Source organism: Coregonus lavaretus (assembly GCF_964263955.1).
Source record: "Coregonus lavaretus genome assembly, chromosome: 32".
NCBI classification, from domain to species: Eukaryota; Metazoa; Chordata; class Actinopteri; order Salmoniformes; family Salmonidae; genus Coregonus; species Coregonus lavaretus.
The window spans coordinates 32,425,547-32,448,752 of NC_140019.1; the positions used below are offsets into that span (position 1 = coordinate 32,425,547).

The window sequence follows — 23,206 nt, forward strand, 5'->3', positions numbered from 1 at the left end:
GAGGGAGGGAGGGAAGAGGGGGAGGGAGGGAGGGAGGGGGAGAGAGAGAGGGAGGAGGGAGGGAGAGAAGGAGGGAGGGAGGGAGGGGAGGGAGGGGAAGAGAGGGAGGGAGGGAAGATAGGGAGGGAGGGAGGGGAAGATAGGGGGAGGGAGCAAAGATGGAGGGAGGGGAAGAGAGGGAGGGGAGGGGAAGAGAGGGAGAGAAAGAGGGAGGGAAGAGAGGGAGGGGGAGGGAGGGACGCTTCCAGTGGATCACCATACAAGGAGCGGAACAAGCTCAGGTTAGGTTGAGTCATACACAGGACACACACACTATTATTGAGAAAACATAACGACCACAGACATCATCCTACACATGCTGTACGTACTCATCCTAATCGACACGCACTCCCTCAAATGTACACCCAGCTTATAAAAGCCGATATGAACACACTTTCACACATTCAACAGTCTATAAATAAGACTATTCAAACGAAAATTCAAGTTTTCATAGTTTTTAAAAGTAGCTTATAAAAATCAAATAAAAATTAGGCACAATTCTAATTTTAAGCACATCAAGGCAATCTGAACCAGTAGATTTGTTAAGAACGGTACCGTAGTAGGTGCTTAGAAACCAATGAGCCTCGGTAAAACTCAATGAAAGACATTGTCTGAAACGTCAGCAGGGGATAGTTGTTGTCCCTCTTCAGGTGTTTCAGTACATAGAGATGAAACGTGTCATTCTATGTTCAAGTACCATGGTTCAGGAGATGGGGGTCAGGAGATGGGGGTCAGGAGGTCAGGAGGTGGGGGTCAGTACTCAGTAGATCCTGTGAAATGAACTCTTTCTCCTCTGTGATGGTCTTCCAGTGGATCTGTACAAAGAACGCTGACACACGGCATAAACTAATACACTCAGCCATACGTGGAACTAGTTCATGTCATCTGCACACGAAAAGTCCTTTCTAAAGACAACATTATGGAACTACACAGACTTTGTATAATCCGCTATCACGATCACATAGTAGTTTACATTATGACTACACAAACCTTGTGACAAATGTGAAACACGTGCTGAATGTAAACAGTGTGATGACACAGCTGTTATTTGTGTGACTGGTGTAGATGTTATGTTCTAAGGGGCTAAATGCTTCACCTGTTGGTGGTTAATCAGGGTCCCCCTGCCCCCCCTCACTCTGGCCAGAGTCTCTCCGGGGGCGGGGCATAGCAGCAGTACCCAGGAGCCCCCTCCTCACGATGTACGGACAGGCAAGACCACTGGGGATGTCAGCAAAACCTGGAGGAGGGAGAGAAGGAGCAATGTGAACATTTAGTAGCGTTTATATAATGCTAGTGGGGAGGTGGTATGTTTACTAGGGGTAGTAGGAGGAAGACATGGGTTGTTCCCATCCCACAGGTTAAGCTCATATCTGTTATGTCTGTAGGGTCTGATGGAGAGTTGGTTTGGTTAGAAGGTTTGATGCTTTGAGCGGCTGTCATAGCAAGTATGGGAGAGTTGTATTTGTAACTAGTGGAAAATACAAACACAGATCTTATGATAACCCACAGTGGTAAAGAATGGTAAGCTGATTGTAACAGTATTTTAGGATCATAAAATACATTGGTTTCACCTCTGGCCAACAGTAACAACCCCCCTTAGCTGTGACATTCAAATATACAGCATCAACAAAACACCACCCCTGTCCCCGCTCTTCTCACCTTTCATGACCACCTCGGGCAGGCCGTAGGGTTCGTACTCCGTATCATCGTACGCTGCAGACATCTGAGTCCGGTTACGACGGATACGCTCCGCCAGACGGGCTGGGTCGGCAGGGATCGGGAAGGAACCAGAAAACAATATCCTGTCCCCCTCGGCCTCAGACATCTGGACTGGTGACACAGGGGGTGATTCTGTGGGTTCTTCATCATTCTCCTCCTCTTCCTCCTCCTCCGTCTGTGTGTATACGTGGTGTGTTTCTGGTAGAGTGGCTGGAGTAGGAGGCTGTGTCGGTGTCCAGACTCCTGTTGCTCCCCCCTCCTCTGTCTGAGAGCTGGTACTCCTCACCTCTACAGAGGTCAATCTCTCTTGACCTGTCCATCCTGCTGGTATGACCTTTGAACTCAGAACCTTGGTCTCCACTATCGTTCTCTCAGTTTGCCACTCTGATGTGGTGGTTGTGGTGGTGACTTTTCTACGGACTGAGGAGTGATTTTTATTCTCAACACCAGTGGAGATTGGTTCCTCTTGATGGTGACTGGGATGGTTGATTTCAGAGGACTGTGATTCAGTGGATTGAGCCTCAGCGAGAGATAGAGTGGGGAACTCTATGAGGTTATGTAGTTCTATGACGTCTAGATTGTGCCTTGAGACGATTTCTTTGGTCTGGGTTTCATCTGTTGCTCTGGGAGTGTTTGGATTGGTCTTGTTTTCTGGATGATCTTGGTTAGCGTGCTCTGTTGCCTTGGTCTGGAGCTCTGAGGTCTGGGGAACATCTGCTTCTTCATCTCTGCCATCTTCTCTATGTTCATTGGTCAGTTTTTCCGTCTCTTGGTGATGTGTAGATTTGGTCTTTCTGGATGAGTTTTGGAGACTCTTTGCTTCATTAGAATTGCAGTGATGCAGTCTGGACCAATAAAAAAAGATCAATCAAATTTAGATTCAAACTTTGAAACCTCCATAAACAGAACATGAAAACTACTCATCACAGAAAGTGTTACAACCAGATTAATTAAATGAATAACAAAAACCGTTCATTGCAAATGTCAATCAAGAATTTGTGCGTAGCCCCTGTGTGTTACCTTGAGGCCAGGGTCCTACCATACAGTCTACTGGAGGTACAGGAGAGAAGCAGCTCATCCTCTCTGATCACCGTCACACTGTTGTGTTGTCCAGGGCTGAGGGTAGCAGTGTTGTGTCCAGGGCTGAGGGTAGCAGGGCTGAGGGTAGCAGTGTTGTGTCCAGGGCTGAGGGTAGCAGCGGTGGGGTCCTCTGGGTCCAGACAGGGGGGCTGGACCATCAGCCTCCACAATGCCAGCTCCTCAGCCTGCCTCTGGTTCTCCTCAGAGAGAGACTGCAGTTCAGCCTGCAGCGCCACCACCTGGACAGGAGGGGAGAGAGAGAATAACATTCAGGAGAAGTTCAAAATCAATTTATTCAAAATAGTAAGCTTGTATAAAGCATTCTGTATTAGGGTTTGTGGACAACCACATGCTTAAGATATGAGAGGAAATTGTTCAAGTATTTATGGTAACTTACATTGATAACTACTTTCACAGTAAGATTTAGCGTAAATAAACCTACCTGCTTCTCTAGGCAGGTTATCTGGAGTGGAGCCAGTGGAGTAGTGTCTAGTAGAGTCTCATCCCCTGCCCTCATCTCCCTCTCTCCTTCCAACTCTACTCCCCCTCTCCCCTCATCCCCAGCTTCCGTCTCCCTCTCTCCTTCCAACTCTACTACCCCTCTCTCCTCATCCCCAGCTTCCGTCTCCCTCTCTCCTTCCGACTCTACTACCCCTCTCTCCTCATCCCCAGCTTCCGTCTCCCTCTCTCCTTCCAACTCTACTCCCCCTCTCCCCTCATCCCCAGCTTCCGTCTCCCTCTCTCCTTCCAACTCTACTCCCCCTCTCTCCTCATCCCCAGCTTCCGTCTCCCTCTCTCCTTCCAACTCTACTCCCCCTCTCTCCTCATCCCCAGCTTCCGTCTCCCTCTCTCCTTCCGACTCTACTCCCCCTCTCTCCTCATCCCCAGCTTCCGTCTCCCTCTCTCCTTCCGACTCTACTCCCCCTCTCTCCTCATCCCCAGCTTCCGTCTCCCTCTCTCCTTCCGACTCTACTCCCCCTCTCTCCTCATCCCCAGCTTCCGTCTCCCTCTCTCCTTCCAACTCTACTCCCCCTCTCTCCTCATCCCCAGCTTCCGTCTCCCTCTCTCCTTCCGACTCTACTCCCCCTCTCTCCTCATCCCCAGCTTCCGTCTCCCTCTCTCCTTCCGACTCTACTCCCCCTCTCTCCTCATCCCCAGCTTCCGTCTCCCTCTCTCCTTCCAACTCTACTCCCCCTCTCTCCTCATCCCCAGCTTCCGTCTCCCTCTCTCCTTCCAACTCTACTCCCCCTCTCTCCTCATCCCCAGCTTCCGTCTCCCTCTCTCCTTCCGACTCTACTCCCCCTCTCTCCTCATCCCCAGCTTCCGTCTCCCTCTCTCCTTCCGACTCTACTACCCCTCTCTCCTCATCCCCAGCTTCCGTCTCCCTCTCTCCTTCCAACTCTACTCCCCCTCTCTCCTCATCCCCAGCTTCCGTCTCCCTCTCTCCTTCCGACTCTACTCCCCCTCTCTCCTTGTCTATGGGTTTCCCTCCATCCTGCAGTGTGGCCTCCCGTCCCGAGGTGATGTCACTGACGTGCTCTAGCTCTCCAGAGGTGGAGATAACTTCCTGTCCTCCTCTCTGGTTCTTTCTTTTCCTTCCCTTTGCTTTTCTTTCAGCCTGGTCTCCACAGGAGGCTGCTAGTGTTGTGTTACTGACAGAACTAGTTTCTCCGTCTGTGTTTGCCACATCTTGAAGTTTCAATTTCAGCAGTTGGTTCTTCTGTTTTAGAGACTGCAGCTCTTCAGCAAGACTCTCTCCTCCACTATCTTTTCTCTCCTGTCCACTGGTGTCTTCTGGCCTGCTGATAGGACCAGAAGCTTTCTCCAGCTCTTCAGCAAGACTCTCTCCTCCACTATCTTTTCTCTCCTGTCCACTGGTGTCTTCTGGCCTGCTGATAGGACCAGAAGCTTTCTCCAGCTCTGCAGTAAGACTCTCTCCTCCACTATCTTTTCTCTCCTGTCCACTGGTGTCTTCTGGCCTGCTGATAGGACCAGAAGCTTTCTCCAGCTCTGCAGTAAGACGTGTGTTCTCAGTACTCAGGTCTCTCTGGGATAGCTGCAACTCCTCAGTACCTCTCTTAAAGGCAGGGCTGTCCTTGGTTGAATGTTGTTCTTCACTACGGATGTGTTTCATCTCAGAACTCTCAGACTGTTCCATCTGCTCTTTGGAACATACGACAGTTAAATTGTCAGATATGAATTTCTCTTTGTTTTTTGTCTCTTCACTCCTGCCTGGCTGGGCAGAAGCCTTAGAATCCACCATCTTCTCTGTATTATGTTCAGCAGGATGGCTGCCCAGGGTGGTAGTGCTATCTGTTACATCATGCGATTCTGTGACACCGTTTTTCTGTGGAGTGGTCAGCTGACCTCCCTCATCACAAAGTGTAGAGGAAGCCTGGGTAGTGTTCAGTGGTTTCATTGTTATGTCTGTACTCTCTTCTATCCCAGAGGCAGACTCATTCTGAGTGCTATGGGTGATCTGATGTATATCTGTGTTATGGTCAGCCTGCTGAGGGGTTATAGTGGCCCTACCTTCCTCTAGCTCCTCCTTCTGTCTCTCTTCCTCCCTTTTCTCTGTCTCCCTCTCCGGTCTCTCCCTCTCCTCTCTAAGCGTGGCCAGTTCATCTCTGCAGCGCTGCAGTTCCTGTCCCTGCCTGAGAAGTCTGCCCTCCTTCTCCTGCAGCTCTGCCAGCAGGTCCTGGATATGTCTGCTCTGGTGGTCGAAGGCCAGGGTCAGCTGCTGGGTCTGCCTGGTCACCTGGCTCTGCAAAGCCTCCAGCTTGGCCTGGGTGTGCATGGCTCGCCCAGCCTCCCTGGCACTCTCCCCCCGCAGACGCTCCACCTCCTGGGCTAGCTCTGAGGCAGAGAGGCCTCCACTCTGGAGCTCCACTGGGGTTTTCTCCATGTCTGAGGTCTCTCCCTGGTCTGAGGAAGATATCCCTTTCTCGGCTTCCACAGTGGTTTCACCCAGCTCAGAGGCAGACACACTCCTCTGGGCCTCCACAATGGTCTCTCCCTCACCAATAGGTTTGGAGAGTTCTGGCGCTTTGGTCAGAGTTCCTTCTTCCCGGATCAGATCAGCTGTTGTTGCCTGCGAGACAGTGGTGGACTCACACAGGAGATGGTGCTGGTCTGGAGATGGTAGTAGCTTGTTGTTGTTGGAGTTAGAGTTGATGTCTTGGTGCAGGGTGAGATATGTCAGAGGGGTGTTTTTATCTACCACGTTCTTCACTTCAAGACATTCACGGTTCTTCAATTCCTCCAACTCTGCCAGGAGCTCTTCCAGCTTGACAGTCAGGTCGATCGTTCCTTCTGTCCCTTTGTTTTTCAATCTCTTCCTCTCCTCCTTTCCTCTTTCTCTCTCCTCCTGTTCTATCAAGAGCTCCGTCTTCAACTCAGCCAGCTGCTTCTTTAGCTGGAGGTTCAGCAGCATGCTTTCAGACTCCCGGTCCTCTCTCTCCCTCTCTTTCCTTTCCTCTGCATCTCTCCTGACCTTTATCTCAAGTTCAGCCAGTGCCTCCTTCAATCTCCCCATCTCGACCCTCTCCTCCTCCGTCTCTCTGGTGGTCTCAGCCTGGGAGGCGTGTTTGCGGCTGAGCTGCTTGAGCCTGGTCCTGGCCTCGGCCTCCGCTCTGCGCTGGGTCTCCAGATCCTCCAGTCTCCTTTGTAACTCATCCTTAACGTCCTGCAGCTCTGAACGCAGCTCTCTGTTCTCCCTCTGTAGGTCTCCCTCAGCCCTGGTGGTCTGGGCTCGGGGTTTGGAGTGGCTGGACAGGGTCTCGCTCTCGTAGTCTGTGTCGGAGCTAGTAGAGCTGGTGAGGTGGGGACTTTGGTCTGTTGGAGAAAGAGAGCTCGGTGTGTTGAGTGCGTTTTTGTCCTTGGTGGATGTTTCCTTTCCAGGGATGCAGCCATCTACTACCGACTCTGCCTCCTCTTTTCTCTCATTCTCTCGTTTCCTCTCCTCCCCGCTCCCCCTCTCTCCTGCCCTCTGTCGTTTTTCAGAGTCTGTGGATCCAAACGCAGTGATGTGTTCTGAGTCGATGCCCTCTCCAGGTTCTCTCTCTGTGGGGTACTTTGCTCTCCGTTCCTCATTCCCTCTCTCCTCCTCCTCCCTCGCTCGCTCCTCTCTGGCAGGTCTGTTGGTCTGAGCCGAGGGTGTGTGTGGGGTGGGGCGGCCATGTCGTGGGGGTGAGACCAGGGCAAAGCTCTGTCCTGCAGGGCTAAACGGGACTGGAGCCATTGGAGCAGCAGAGGGCTGGACTGTCTTCTGGTCTGGAAAGGGGAATAGGGCAAGAAACAAGGGAGAGACAAATAAACCAAATTACTAATTATTATTTTATTATTATTATAATTTAAACTGGATTGTTAGGGTGTCATACCACTGAAGGTCAGCAGGTGGCAGCAGTAACACAATGATAGCTTGTGCAGCTCAAAGGAAGTTAGTGAGAAAAAAAGTATTCTGAAAGTCATAAACGGTTTGGTGTAGGATTTCACTCTTTTGTTAACTCAAACATGTCCATTTCAGGCAACAGCATTGTCTATTGTCTCTTTTCATAAAGGGTAAACATCCCATTATCAACAACAGCCCTCCTCCCACCCTCCCCCTCACCTTCTAGTTCTGTGATGCGTCGGAGGGCCTCAGCCAGCTCCTCAGTCAGCTTCTTCACCTCCTCCTCCAGTATCTTCTCTCTCCTCCTGTTCTGCTCCAGTGTTACATTCAGCCCCTCCCTCTCACGCACCGACTCCTATAGGAGAGCAACAGGAGAGAAACAGCACACATTCACATGCATGAAGTCAATAACTATGTAATAACTATGCAACTTTTAATAACCAACCTATTCTTTAGATAACAGAAGCCAATTCAATAGCAATAACATATGGACTTAAACAGATACTGCTAAATTATTCAGTGACTTCATAACGTGGCCACTGCTAAGTTCATGCATAATTAATTGACGTGTCTAGACCAAGGACACAAGAGTCTGTCCGTCTGCAGTTCATAATTGTGTGTCTATACCGTTAGTTTGTCTTGCGTTTGGGACTCTTTCTTCCGGCTCTCCTTCAGTTCCCCCTCAGTCCATTTGACTTTCTCTTTCAGAGCGTCCACATCCCTCTCCAACGCCTGCTTCTGAAGGGACACCTGGGAGAGAGATGAAGTACAGGAATATTACTCCATAATTGAGGAAGGAAGTACTCACTAAGGAAAAGGTGGGGACTGGGGAGGACTATGAGAAGATTACATATAAAAGGAAGTTTTTCTACTAACTCTTGAGGAAAGGGCAAAAGGAAACAATGGAAGGAAGGTCCTGTTGTATCCGTCTAAAGGACAGGTCCTGTTGTATCCGTCTAAAGGACAGGTCCTGTTGTATCCGTCTAAAGGACAGGTCCTGTTGTATCCGTCTAAAGGACAGGTCCTGTTGTATCCGTCTAAAGGACAGGTCCTGTTGTATCCGTCTAAAGGACAGGTCCTGTTGTATCCGTCTAAAGGACAGGTCCTGTTGTATCCGTCTAAAGGACAGGTCCTGTTGTATCCGTCTAAAGGACAGGTCCTGTTGTATCCGTCTAAAGGACAGGTCCTGTTGTATCCGTCTAAAGGACAGGTCCTGTTGTATCCGTCTAAAGGACAGGTCATGTTGTATCCGTCTAAAGGACAGGTCCTGTTGTATCCATCTAAAGGACAGATCCTGTTGTATCCGTCTAAAGGACAGGTCCTGTTGTATCCGTCTAAAGGACAGGTCCTGTTGTATCCGTCTAAAGGACAGGTCCTGTTGTATCCATCTAAAGGACAGGTCATGTTGTATCCATCTAAAGGACAGGTCCTATTCTAGGATGAAAACATCTCTCTGATGAATCAACAGCCACACAATGTGCAGTTAGCTACACACCAAGCAGACAGATGGGAAAACGATCAAATCCATCAGATACACAGCAAACTACATGTAAACATGATTTCTTACTTACATGATGTAACACTCAAAACATTGGATCCACTTCCATGCCATGGATAAACACAACTGATGAATACCCCTACAAATGGATCATTTGATCAACCAATTTGAGGTTAATCAATTTGTGCAATGTCATTGTTGTGGCATTCACTGGTCTGGAATACACATGCTTATATTCCCCATGCTCAGACAAAGCCCTACAGTCTTTGGTCCGTTTAAACTCTCATAACATAAGTGGCCACTTTAAAAGCAACACGTGAGCAGATTAAAAAGCTTATCAGTAATACAATATTATGTCAATCTGATTTGCCGCAGCTAGCTAAACCATATGAACTGTAGCTGTATTGTGTTCAGTGTGTATTCGAGAGTGAGGAAGAGAATGGATGTGTCCCAAATGGCACCCTATTCCACATCTATGTGCCCTGGTTAAAAGTAGTGCACTATTAAGGAGAATAGGGTATCATTTGGGACTTAACCAAGTAATGGCTTATCAGATTGAACTAGATGCGATACATTACTGAGGGCAGGCCTGCGGTTGTTTTACTAGACCGTGGTGACTGACTGGAGAAACTGAAAGTGATTCATTGTTTATCATTCATGAATTAGAGCTTGAAAAGCTAGACATGTGTAGAGGTGGGGAAGGGACATCTTCTCAGTAAGTATTAAGTAGCACATGTTAGCCTGGAATAGCCAAGCATCTCTTTTATTGTAATGTACAGCCATTTTGAAATGCACACCAAAAACACACCATTCCTTAACCTTCATGCACCGCCACATGCTCATCCAGCCTCTAGTGTAAATATCCCTCATGCCTCCACCCCTCCTTGGATGACAATGATGACTATGTCAAGGTGAGTTATGTTTCCCAGATGACAACAGCAGATCAAGTCAAAAGGTTCTGAACACAGTCAGTCACACCAGTATTACCTTCACCGCTCAACACTCCACTGGGACAAACCAAGATGGGAGGAAAAGAAACACAGAAAGCAAGAAAGAAAACAACACGCAAGGTCAAGAAAGAGAAGAGAAACATTAGTTCATTGACCTTGAGAGCAGCACATAGCTGAACTCCATTGTGTGAGACTGAGAAGGGAGAGAGAAAGAGAGAGAGAAAAGGGAGAGAACAAGAGGTAAGAAAGTAGAGAACAAAGAGTTCAGACAAGACATTTTGAAACAGTGAAGTACCTTCTCAGACTGGGCCTGTAGTGTGTTGTGTAGTGTCCTGGCCTGCTGGACTTCCTGGTTCAGTTTGTTAACATCCAGCTGGTGCTGTTTCTCCACAGACTGACACTCTTTCTGCAGCTCCAACAAGTCCTGCAACACACCCAACATCATGGGCATCATCAGTAGAGTAGACAGAATCCCCATCTGTGTCCCAAATGGCATCCTATTCTCTACTATGTAGGGCACTACCCTATGGGCCCAGGGTCAAAAGTAGAGCACTATATAGGGAATAGAGGGATAATGTTTTAATAACCGAATGCTTTAACACTTTGAACTCAATACACACACGGAGTTGACACTAGACTTTTCCCCATATCACCTTACACACCGTCACAGCTGGGTGGGTAGCTACAGGAGCGTATGAGAGGTTCAGACGCACACACAGCCTCTCTCCCTTCTCCTCACCCTCTGGTGTTGTTTGTCCAGGTCTCTGGTGCGTTGCTGGTGCTGCAGCCGGCTGCTCTCAGTGTTCTGTCTCTGACACTTCAGTTCCTCCTGCAACTGCTTCACACGCTGCTCCAACGACTGGGCCTGGAGAGGAGGCACACAGTTTAACAATGTGATAGGTGTGACTGTGTCCCTCTGCCTTGGCAGTCACACTCTTGCGTGCAGTGTGTTTGGCAGTCACTCATGCCTGTGTGTTTCATACAGTGTAAGTGTGTGTGTATCCAAACCCGATCGCTCTCCTGTGAGATGCGCGTGTGAGCGAGGCTCAGTTCGTCCTTTGCCCTCTGTAGACTCTGTTCTCTGGTGGTCAGGTCTCTCCTGGCGTTGGCTAGAGCGTCCTGGGTCTGTCTGAACCGTTCACACTCAGCCTTCAGCTCCCCTTGAAGGGCACGCATACGCCCCTGCAGCTCTGCTACACAACCTGACACTAGGGAGAGATGGAGAGAGAGAATGTTCCGTTTGCTTTGGCATTTTGGCAATGTGAGTTCTTTCTTACACATTTAATGTCAAAAGGGTTGTGAATTGAATGTAATTTATTTGAGTGTGTTAGGGATTCATGGTAGATACGTAGTGGATGTTGTTGTAACATGTTGAGAATGTAAACAGGGAAGTGACTGATTTATCAGATAGCTGTCAGATTGATTGTCAGAACGACTAACACACTGATTACATTTCACATTTACATTTTAGTCATTTAGCAGACACTCTTATCCAGAGCGACTTACAGTTAGTGAATACATATTTTTTTTATACTGGCCCCCCGTGGGAATCGAACCCACAACCCTGGCGTTGCAAACGCCATGCTCTATCAACTGAGCTACATCCCTGCCGGCCATTCCCTCCCCTACCCTGGACGACGCTGGGCCAATTGTGCGCCGCCCATGAGTCTCCCGGTCGCGGCCGGCGGCGACAGAGCCTGGATTCGAACCAGGATCTCTAGTGGCACAGTTAGCACTGCGATGCAGTGCCTTAGACCACTGCGCCACTCAGGAGTACACTGTAGCTGTGGCAACTATTGATGATTGTGAAAGTAGGACAATCCATACAGATTGACTAAGTGGAATCAGTCAACTGTCAAGGCACTATCAGCTGTTTCTCCAATGCCCTTTACTCTAGTTTTGAGTTCCACAATTTCAACAGATTCCAAGTCATGTGAAATCCACTTTGGGCTCATTTCACAGTACATTTGAGCAGTCTTGTCTCCTCTGTTGAGGAACGCAGTGTCTGTACTGAAAGGTTAGTAATTCAATGTGTCTGGAGCCATACAGGATGACACAAAGCCCATTACTGCAGTCAGCGTCTACTGACCAGCAGGAAAGACAATGGGGAGTATTCAGGCTAAACACACTCCCTGATTTCTCTGATTACACACTCTCTCTGACTCACACCTAAAGCAAACATTGCCGCTCTCTCTGCCCTCCTGCTGTCAAAGGAAGCTAACAGTTTTTAACTGGTTTAATTTTAACTGCATCCTTCCTGCTCCAACCAGCACTCAAATAATAAATAACCCATATATTATTGGCCTACTAATGGAAAACAAATACTCTGATTCTTGGAAATACAAGAGATGAGACCAGACACATCAGAATGTATCAAATCTGGCCTCTAGTGCTGAGCGATTAGTGCTTTTTGAAGTCGGTTCCATTTCGGTTGGATTATTAAATTTAAAAAATCAAGGTTTTTTATATATATATATTTTTAAACACCATTTTAGTAGTTCTTCAAAGTAAATAAGGCATACTTTTATGACTGCTGAATACCAACTATCAATCACTTAGATCATGTATCACACCCCAAATCTAATGACAACATTAAAATCTGTAAATTCCGATTTTTACATCAACAAATAACCTTAAATGTATTGCATTTTTTATCGCTTATCAAAATGAAAAGAAACCAATAAACACATTCACTCAATAAAATAGTATCTTTCAAATTAGATTTCTCAAAAACGTGTACATTGTCCCATACAATAATCTGTATTCTTAATTCTTCGTTCCCCCATTATCATTTTTTTTACAGTTTGACGACCCCACTGCAGTTCCCCATCGACCCCGACTTTGAATACCACTGATGTAGAATATTGGCCTGTTGGAAACTACAACTTGCTACTACAGCGCACTCTGAAAGTATTCAGACCCCTTGACTTTTTCCACATTTTGTTACATTCCAACCTTATTCTAAAATGGTTGAATAAAACATTTTCCTCAATCTACACACAATACCCCATAACGACAAAGCGAAAACAGGTTTTTAGAAATTTTTGCAAATCTATACACACAAAAAAACACTTATTTACATAAACAATCAGACCCTTTGCTATGAGACTCGGAATTGAGCTCAGGTGCATCCTGTTTACATTTATCATCCTCGAAATGTTTCTACAACTTGCAGTCCACCTGTGGTAAATTCAATTGATTGGACATGATATGGAAAGGCACACACGTCTATATAAGGTCCCACAGTTCACAGTGCATGTCAGGGCAGAAACCAAGCCATGAGGTCAAAGGAATTGTCTGTAGAGCTTCGAGACAGGATTGTGTCGAGACACAGATCTGGGGAAGGGTACCTAAACATTTCTGCAGCATTGAAGGTCCCCAAGAACACCGTGGTCTGCATCATTCTTAAATGGAAGAAGTTTGCAACCACCAAGACTCTTCCTAGAGCTGGCTGCCCTGCCAAACGGAGCAATCAGGGGAGAAGGGCCTTGGTCAGGGAGGTGACAGAGAACCCGATGGTCACTCTGACAGAGCTCCAGAGTTCCTCTGTGGAGATGGGAGTACCTTCCAGAAGGACAACCATCTCCGCAGCACTCCACCAATCAGGTGGCCAGACGGAAGCTTGGAGTTTGCCAAAAGGCACCTTTTTTATTTTTTATTTAACCTTTATTTAAACCAGGTAAGCCAGTTGAGAACAAGTTCTCATTTACAACTGCGACCTGGCCAAGATAAAGCAAAGCAGTGCGATAAAAACAACACAGTTACATATGGGGTAAAACAAAACAGAAAGTCAAAAATATAACAGAAAATAGAAAATATATATACAGTGTGTGCAAATGTAGCAAGTTACGGAGGTAAGGCAATAAATAGGCCATAGTGCAAAATAATTACAATTAGTATTAACACTGGAGTGATAGATGTGCAGAAGATGATGTGCAAATAGAGATACTGGGGTGCAAATGAGCAAAATAAATAACAATATGGGGATGAGGTAGTTGGGTGGGCTAATTTCAGATGGGCTGTATACAGGTGCAGTGATCGGTAAGGTGCTATGACAACTGATGCTTAAAGTTAGTGAGGGAGATAAGTCTCTCCAGCTTCAGAGATTTTTGCAGTTTGTTCCAGTCATTGGCAGCAGAGAACTGGAAGGAATGGCGGCCAAAGGAGATGCTGGCTTTGGGGATGACCAGTGAGATATACCTGCTGGAGCGCATACTGCGGGTGGGTGTCGCTATGGTGACCAATGAGCTAAGATAAGGCAGGGATTTGCCTAGCAGTGATTTATAGATGGCCTGGAGCCAGTGGGTTTGGCGACGAATATGTAGTGAGGACCAGCCAACAAGAGCATACAGGTCACAGTGGTGGGTAGTACATGGGGCTTTGGTGACAAAACGGATGGCACTGTGATAGACTACATCCAATTTGCTGAGTAGAGTGTTGGAGGCTATTTTGTAAATGACATCGCCGAAGTCAAGGATCGGTAGGAAAGTCAGTTTTACGAGGGCATATTTGGCAGCATGAGTGAAGAAGGCTTTGTTGCGAAATAGGATGCCGATTCTGGATTTAACTTTGGATGCTTAATGTGAGTCTGGAAGGAGAATTTACGGTCTAACCAGACACCTAGGTATTTGTAGTTGTCCACATACTCTAGGTCAGACCGGTCGAGAGTAGTGATTCTAGTCGGGTGGGCAGGTGCCAGCAGCGTTCGATTGAAGAGCATGCATTTAGTTTTACTTGCGTTTAAGAGCAGTTGGAGGCTACGGAAGGAGTGTTGTATGGCACTGAAGCTCGTTTGGAGGTTTGTTAACACAGTGTCCAATGAAGGGCCAGATGTATACAAAATGGTGTCGTCTGCGTAGAGGTGGATCTGAGAATCCCCAGCAGCAAGAGTGACATCATTGATATACACAGAGAAAAGAGTCGGCCCAAGAATTGAACCCTGTGGCACCCCCATAGAGACTGCCATAGGTCCAGACAACAGGCCCTCCGATTTGACACATTGAACTCTATCTGAGAAGTAGTTAGTGAACCAGGCGAGGCAGTCATTTGAGAAACCAAGGCTATTTAGTCTGCCAATAAGAATGCGGTGGTTTACAGAGTCGAAAGCCTTGGCCAGGTCGATAAAGACGGCTGCACAGTACTGTCTATTATCGATCGTGGTTATAATATCGTTTAGGACCTTGAGCGTGGCTGAGGTGCACCCATGACCAGCTCGGAAACCGGATTGCATAGCGGAGAAGGTACGGTGTGATTCGAAATGGTCGGTGATCTGTTTGTTAACTTGGCTTTCAAAAACTTTCGAAAGGCAGGGCAGGATGGATACAGGTCTGTAACAGTTTGGATCTAGAGTGTCACCCCCTTTGAAGAGGGGGATGACCGCGGCAGCTTTCCAATCTCTGGGGCAGCTAATTTTAGAAAGAAAGGGTCCAGATTGTCTAGCCCAGATGATTTGTAGGGGTCCAGATTTTGCAGCTCTTTCAGAACATCAGCTGTCTGAATTTGTGTGAAGGAGAAGCGGGGGGGGGGGGGCATGGGCAAGTTGCAGCGGAGGGTGCAGAGCTGGTGACCGGGGTAGTGGTAGCCAGGTGGAAAGCATGGCCAGCCGTAGCAAAATGCTTGTTGAAATTCTCGATTATTGTAGATTTATCAGTGGTGATAGTGTTTCATAGCCTCAGTGCAGTGGGCAGCTGGGAGGACTCTCAGACCATGAGAAACAAGATTCTCTGGTCTGATGAAACCAAGATTGAACTCTTTGGCCTGAATGCCAAGCGTCACGTCTGGAGGAAACCTGGCACCATCCCTACGGTAAAGCATGGTGGTGGCAGCATCATGCTGTGGGGATGTTTTTCAGCGGCGGGGACTGGGAGACTAGTCAGGATCGAGGGAAAGATGAACATAGCAAAGTACAGAGAGATCCTTGATGAAAACCTGCTCCGGAGTGCTCAGGACCTCAGATTGGGGCAAAGGTTCACCTTCCAACAGGACAACGACCCTAAGCACACAGCCAAGATAACACAGGAGTGGCTTCAGGACAAGTCTCTGAATGTCCTTGAGTGGCCCAGCAAGAGCCTGGACTTGAACCAGATCTAAAATCTCTGGAGAGACCTGAAAATAGCTGTGCAGCGACGCTCCCCATCCAACCTGACAGAGCTTGAGAGGATCTGCAGAGAAGAATGGGAGAAACTCCCCAAATACAGGTGTGCCAAGCTTGTAGTGTCATACCCATGAAGACTCAAGGCTGTAATCGCTGCCAAAGGTGCTTCAACAAAGTACTGAGTAAAGGGTCTAAATACTTATGTAAATGTGAGATACGTTTTTTTATTTGTAATAAAAGTGCAAAAATGTCTAAAAACCTGTTTTTGCTTTGTCATTATGGGGTACTATGTGTAGATTAATGAGGAAAAAATACAATTTAATCCTTTTTAGAATAAGTCTCTGTAACGTAACAAAATATAGAAAAAGTAAAGGGGTCTGAATACTTTCCGAATGCACTGTACATCGCACAGTTTGGGCTTGATCTGATTTATCGCTAGAGAAACTGCGCATTGAGCTAACAGAAAGAAGAAGAAAAAAATAATGGAATTTAAATAATCAGTCAATTAGTTGTATAAAAAACAAATAATTATCAACATTTTAGTTCATCGCTCAACACTACTGGCCTATGATCAGCCTGTACTGTTGTGACACTATGATAAACCACAGTTTTTGGAGTGGAGTTTGACATCAGAGCACACCAGTGATCTGTCAATAAGTGATAACACAGAGGTGGTGTGGTGACAAAGTGACACGTACTGTCTGTCTCTCTCCTGAGGTCATCCACCATCCCACAATCCCCAGCTTCCTGGCCTCGTCTGATGACATCGCTGGAGGAGGGGAGAGAAGGAGGAGGAGGAGTGGGTCGTCCCCTGGCGTAAGGCTTTGGATCTTCCCGTTCCCACGGAAACACAGCAGAGGGAGTGGAGGAGTCTGATTGGTGTGACAGGCGCCGGTGGGGCGTGCCCTTGGCTTGTTGTTGTGGGAACATGGGCGTGGGTGAGAATGCAGGTTCTGCGAACTTGAGATGTTGCTGAAGGTGGGAGGAAAAAAGAGAGAGGGAGAGAGGGATGAAAACAAGTGCAGCTACAGCACGGTGTTATAGCACTGTGAACCCATATGGTAGGATGACAGAGAATACACTGTGTTCAGAACATGTGTGGCTGGTTGGCTGAGAAGGCCTCAGTTTTAGGTTTTGAACTCACTCTGACGTGTAGTGATTTATTGTCCCCCTCTTCACTCTGTCCCTGCCTGTCCTCCTGTCTCCCACCTACTGGGACACAACATCCATAGTTAAGTTCCTCAGCAACACTAAGACTCAGCTAAGAAAGAGCTCTCCTGACATACACAGCCTGAGACCAGGACCAAAGGGAGAGAAGACTAGGAGTGCCATGGGGGAAAATGGAAGGAAGATAGCAAGAGAGAGAAAAAGGGTGGTGCGAGAGGAAATCAATAGAGTGAGTAGAGTGTGCTGTACCATTGTGGTCCCGTGGTGATGTCATATTCCAGCATGGGGTGGAAAACAACATGGAATCTCCAGAGCTGCTAGTGGTCTGTAACTTCTCTAGCTCCGCCTCCAACCTGAGAGAGAGAGAAACACAGGAAACCAAGGACAGATAAATGTGTTTTAAAGCCAGACATTGAACTGCACACCCACACCCTCCTTCTGTGCATATAAACATAATAAAAAATGTTATGCCACTAAGCAGTTCCTAATCTCAAACATTCCAAGACATGTTCCACTTCCATACACACATTAACTCAACACACACACCTGTAGCTGCTGCTACTCACCTTTTGACCTCCTTTTCGAGGGTGTGTGTGAGGGTTCGTGCCGAGCCCAGCTGTCCCTCAAGTGAACACACCTGGGCCTGTTTCACTTGGAGATCCTGAGAGAGACGCTCCCGCGCACACACACCTGCCTGCACCTCCTCACGAGCCCCCTGTAACTCCCTCTGTACACACTGCAGCTCCCCGCGCACCTCCTCATACTGGAGAGGAGAGGGGAGAGGAGATGGGCAGACAGAGGATAGATATCAACTCAATAATACCAGGAAAAACCCTATCTACTTCCTGACATACAAGTAGTATACAGACACTAGTCTGGGTGCCAGTCTGTTTGTGCTTTAACCAACTTTGCATGACGACAACAACATAGCAATTGGCTAAAAGCAACAACAGACTGGTGTTTAGGCTACTAAGGACAAACATGACTAAAGCAGAAGGGTTTTCACAGCATAAGGGAATAATGAGAGGAGAAGCACCTTAAACAGGTGTTAAACCAGCTGAGCAAAGTGCTGCATTGCTATTGTTCTTTTTACAGCTCAATCTCTTATCTATCTCTACTGTAATCATCACCTACTCAGGTGACAACTTTCTCTGCCTAACTTGGACTTGTTCGTGCATTACCTTGACAGTCTGTTTGTTGAGGGAGGTCTGTGTGCTGTCTAGCTGCAGCTGTTTCTGCTGTCTCTCTCGGTTCAGCCTCTCTTGCTGGACCTGCAGCTCCTTGACCTTCTGCAGGGTCCGGCCAGACAGGCCCACCGTCCAGTCCTCCTCTGCCCAGCTCATCTCCTCCCGATCAGGGTAGATCTCTCAGACACCAGGGTTGGTACACTGGAGAACCAGTCTGGTAAGACCAATACGCCCCAGGAAGTTAATGCTGGAATAGAAAGACACAGTGTCGTTCAATAAAGAAGAAGAAAAATAGGAAGTAGATAGATGAAGAAGAATCAAATAAGAAGAAGAACAAGGTGTGTGTAGGTGTGTCTCAGTCTGAACCTCTTTAAGGAATACCTGGGATAGGATAAAGTAATCCTTCTACCCCCCCCCCTCCCCTAAAAAAATAAAAAATTAAATAATAATTGTAAAGTGGTTATCCCATTGGCTATAGGGTGAATGCACCAATTTGTAAGTCGCTCTGGATAAGAGCGTCTGCTAAATGACGTAAATGTAAATGTAAACATGCTTCAATCCATCTTGGAGCTTGCCTTAGTTTGAACCTTGTAACCAAGAGTAGATTTATTTTTCACAGTAGAGCTGTGGGGACTGGGGAGTGTGACTCAGTGTTTTCCTAGGAGACAGATCTTGCCAGTTTCCATCAACACAACAACACCGACCGCCTCCTTCAGGGATAGGCCACCTTTAAGGAAGCATGATTCAAATCTATTTTCTTTGAATGTTTAGTATTTTATTTGTTCGTCTACACAACACATTTCCTGTAACAGTGTGTGCATGTTTTCACTTTTGCAATAGCCTACGGTTTTGACAGCTCCTCTGGCTTATAGCCATGACAATAACACCAGAAAGAGGCAATGAGATACACAGAGACGGTTTGAGCCAAGGAATGAAGAAAATCCTGATTAAGGATCATGATATCACCCAACCCATCACGGCTCAATCAAGTCCCTCCACGCAAAGGCATGTAGCTATGTACCCTGAGCTGTAACTGCACCTCAGGCTACAACCGGATAGATAGAGGCTGCATCCCAATGGCATCCTATTCCCTATATAGTGCAATACTTTTGACCAGGGGGCCCAAAAGTACTGGACTATATAGGGAATAGGGTGCCATTTGGGACAGTCAGAGAGAGAGGTCCTTAAAGAGAGAGGAGAATTTCCTGGTTGTCATTGCTCAATGTTATGTCATTGTTTATGTAGAGTTTCTGTCTGTAAAGAATGAGTCAATGAAACGCCCCGTAAATAAAGGATGCTGGTTTGAACTGAACTGACAGCAGGTCAGACAGTAGAATCCTACACAATGATGACATGACAGTCACCTGGACTGACAGTGTTGAGAATGGCAATGTATGGCTGGCATTGCAAGACTATTGTTTTAGTCTCTCTCTCTAGTGTGACAACAATCACATTGTGGTTAGAATGTAAAGTAGGCATGGTCACATGCTGCCTTTACACCGTCCTACATGCTAGGTAGAGGCCATAGTGCCATTCACAGCTCAGCCGTCTGAAAATGTTAACAGTATTTAGCTACAGCTGATCATAGCAACAGAGTTGCTGAAACTGAATGGACCATGATGTGGCCCTTCCTTGGAAATACTGCTTGACAATAAATAACGTGCTTAGGAGACAGCTGTGGCAACGTTGCTCAGACCAACAAGACACATATTTAGAATCGGTCTCTTCAGGATTGTAACTTGTCTTCAACAACTTGGATGAAATCAGGAAAGTGGAGGCAGACAATATTGTTGTCTGTTTGATTCACTGAAAGTACACACCATGCAACACACAATGGCATTGTTTTGAATATTCAAATACTAGTTAGCTAGTTGAACTTTGAATAAACGTGTCTTTCCTTTAGCTAGAAATGTAACCACAGCAGAAAGGAGTAAAAAAAAAGCTAGCCACCTAGACAGTATTGACAATTCTACACTGCCATTATTTTGCCAGCAATGTAACGTTAGCTAGCTAGTTAAAGTTAGCCAAACCAGACTAGCCGTTAGCCAGCTAGCCTCTAGCTCGCTATGATGACTTACCATTTATGTCGCAATCCTGTTTATATTGATGTGAAATCTAAATGCTCCAACTCAATAACTTCAGATACACTTCGATTTGTTAATTCACAGGTGCCGGAGTACAAGTTTAATGGAAATATTTCAGCAGCCGCGTGTCTGATGATGGTTTCGAAATTTTCTCGCATTTCATTTCAACAACTGCATGCTAAAAGCCGCGAGTCTCGTGCCGCCTGACAAGCCAACAAAAAAACCATTCGCCATGAGAGGGGGTCGGTGACGTATGGCCAGAAGAGAGGGGGTAAACTTAGGAGTCCTCGCGGCGACGAATGCCTCTTTGATGACACCTAGCGATGAAAGACGATACCTATGATGAAACTAAGAGAGAGCTTTTCAAGAGGGGGTCTTTAGCTTTTGTTTAGCCTTAGACGACAAGTTATTCCATTATCAATCAATGCAGAAATTACAATCATTTTTTTTTAAACAGGAAGATAACTTTTTCTCTGGATACAAATTATGTCCATGTTATGTCCATATTGTAATATTAGGCCCACTGACTAGTTTGTGAAACAGATACAAATTGATAAATTGCCAACATTGCCAACTTCAAGGACAACCTATTTTTTAAAACAGTCCAAATGAAAACAAAAGCATCTGAAAGATGACAGTAATGCCCAGTACTATTATGTTCAGACTATAACACTTATGTTCAGACTACATACCATGAGTGTGTCATCCATTATAGGGCATCTCCGTGACGCTCCCCCTACCCCCATCCACCTTCTCCCCCCTATCCCATCTACCCACCCTCCCTACCCCCATCCACCCACTCCCACTCCCACTCCCCCTACCCCCCTCCACATCCACCTGCTCTCCCCTACCCCCGTCACGTCTCGCTTCCAGACAAGCTAAACACCTTCTTCGCCCGACGTGATTAAGACATTTAAGCATGTTAACCCCCGCAAGGCTGCCGGCCCAGACGGCATCCCTAGCCGCGTCCTCAGAGCATGCGCAGACCAGCTGGCTGGTGTGTTCATGGACATATTCAATCTCTCCCTTTCCCAGTCTGCTGTTCCCACATGCTTCAAGATGGCCACCATTGTTCCTGTACCCAAGAAAGCAAAGGTAACTGAACTAAATGACTATCGCCCTGTAGCACTCACCTCTGTCATCATGAAGTGCTTTGAGAGACTAGTCAAGGATCACATCACCTCTACCTTCCCTGTCACCCTAGACCCACTTCAATTTGCTTACCGCCCCAATAGATCCACAGACGATTCAATTGCCATCACACTGCACACTGCTCTATCCCATCTGGACAAGAGGAATACCTATGTAAGAATGCTGTTCATTGACTATAGCTCAGCATTCAACACCATAGTACCCTCCAAGCTCATCATTAAGCTCGAGGCCCTGGGTTTGAACCCCGCCCTGTGCAACTGGGTCCTGGACTTCCTGACAGGCCGCCCCCAGGTGGTGAAGGTAGGAAACAACATCTCCACTTCGCTGATCCTCAACATTGGGGCCCCACAAGGGTGCGTGCTCAGCCCCCTCCTGTACTCCCTGTTCACCCATGACTGCGTGGCCAAGCACACCTCCAACTCAATCATCAAGTGTGCAGACGACACAACAGTAGTAGGCTTGATTACCAACAATGACGAGACCGCCCTATGGGAGGAGGTGAGGGCTCTGGGAGTGTGGTGCCAGGAAAATAACCTCTCACTCAACATCAACAAAACAAAGGAGATGATCGTGGACTTCAGGAAACAGCAGAGGGTGCACCCCCCTATCCACATAGACGGAACCGCAGTGGAAAAGGTGGAAAGCTTCAAGTTCCTTGGCGTACACATCACCGACAAACTTAAATGGTCCACCCACGCAGACAGTGTGGTGAAGAAGGTGCACCAGAGCCTCTTCAACCTCAGGAGGCTGAAGACATTTGGCTTATCACCTAAAACCCTCACAAGCTTTTACAGATGCACAATTGAGAGCATCCTGTCGAGCTGCATCCCCGCCTGGTATGGCAACTGCACCGCCCACAACTGCAGGGCTCTCCAGAGGGTGGTGCGGTCTGCCGAACGCATTACCGGGGGCAAACTACCCGCCCTCCAAGACACATACAGCACCCGATGTCACAAAAAGATAATCTAGGACATCAACCACCCGAGCCACTGCTTGTTCACCCCGCTATCATCCAGAAGGCGAGGTCAGTACAGGTGCATCAAAGCTGGGACCGAGAGAATGAAAAACAGCTTCTATCTCAAGGCCATCAGACTGTTAAATAGCCATCACTAGCACATTAGAGGCTGCTGCTGCCTATTGAAATCACTGGCCACTTTAAGAAATGGAACACTAGTCACTTTAATAATGTTTACATATCTTGCACTACTCATCTCATATGTATAGACTGCTTTCTATTCTATAATATTATTCTGTATCTTAGTCCATGCCGCTCTGTCATTGCTTATGTCCATAAATATATATTCTTAAATCCCATTCCTTACTTTTTTGTATGTATTAGGTATATGTTGTGTAATTGTTAGATATTACTGCACTGTCGGAGCTAGAAGCACAAGCATTTCGCTACACCAACTATAACATCTGCTAAACACGTGTATGTTACAAATAAATTTGATTTGATTTGATCCACCCACTCCACCTACCCCCCATCCACCCACTCTTCCTACCCCCATCCACCCACTCCCTCCTACCCCCATCCACCCACTCCACCTACCCCCCATCCACCCACTCTTCCTACCCCCATCCACCCACTCTTCCTACCCCCATCCACCCACTCCCTCCTACCCCATCCACCCACTCCTTCCTACCCCATCCACCCACTCTCCCTACCCCATCCACCTGCTCCCCCCTACCCCATCAACCCGCCACCCGCCTCCCCCTACCCCCATCCACCCACTCATCCTACCCACATCCACCCGCTCCCCATCCCCATCCACCCTCTCCCTCCTACCCCCATTCAACCCCCTACACAAATATTGCTGCTGTGATTGAACGCTGTGGTATTTCA

At 47.2% G+C, this 23,206-nt stretch overlaps 1 protein-coding gene across 1 annotated transcript; it reads right to left on the reverse strand.

Annotated features, from left to right (window-relative positions):
- Positions 1–282: 282 nt before the first annotated feature.
- Positions 283–20,428, reverse strand: LOC311107642 (uncharacterized protein). The gene is given in 15 exon segments (XM_084150171.1): positions 283–1,276; positions 1,699–2,603; positions 2,779–3,077; positions 3,281–7,110; positions 7,448–7,583; positions 7,856–7,978; positions 9,972–10,100; positions 10,416–10,594; positions 10,597–10,884; positions 16,469–16,742; positions 16,915–16,982; positions 17,187–17,290; positions 17,504–17,700; positions 18,119–18,371; positions 20,203–20,428. Coding segments are annotated over 14 exon segments (6,825 nt in total). The 5' UTR covers positions 18,281–18,371; positions 20,203–20,428; the 3' UTR covers positions 283–1,145.
- Between the last annotated feature and the right edge of the window lie 2,778 nt (positions 20,429–23,206).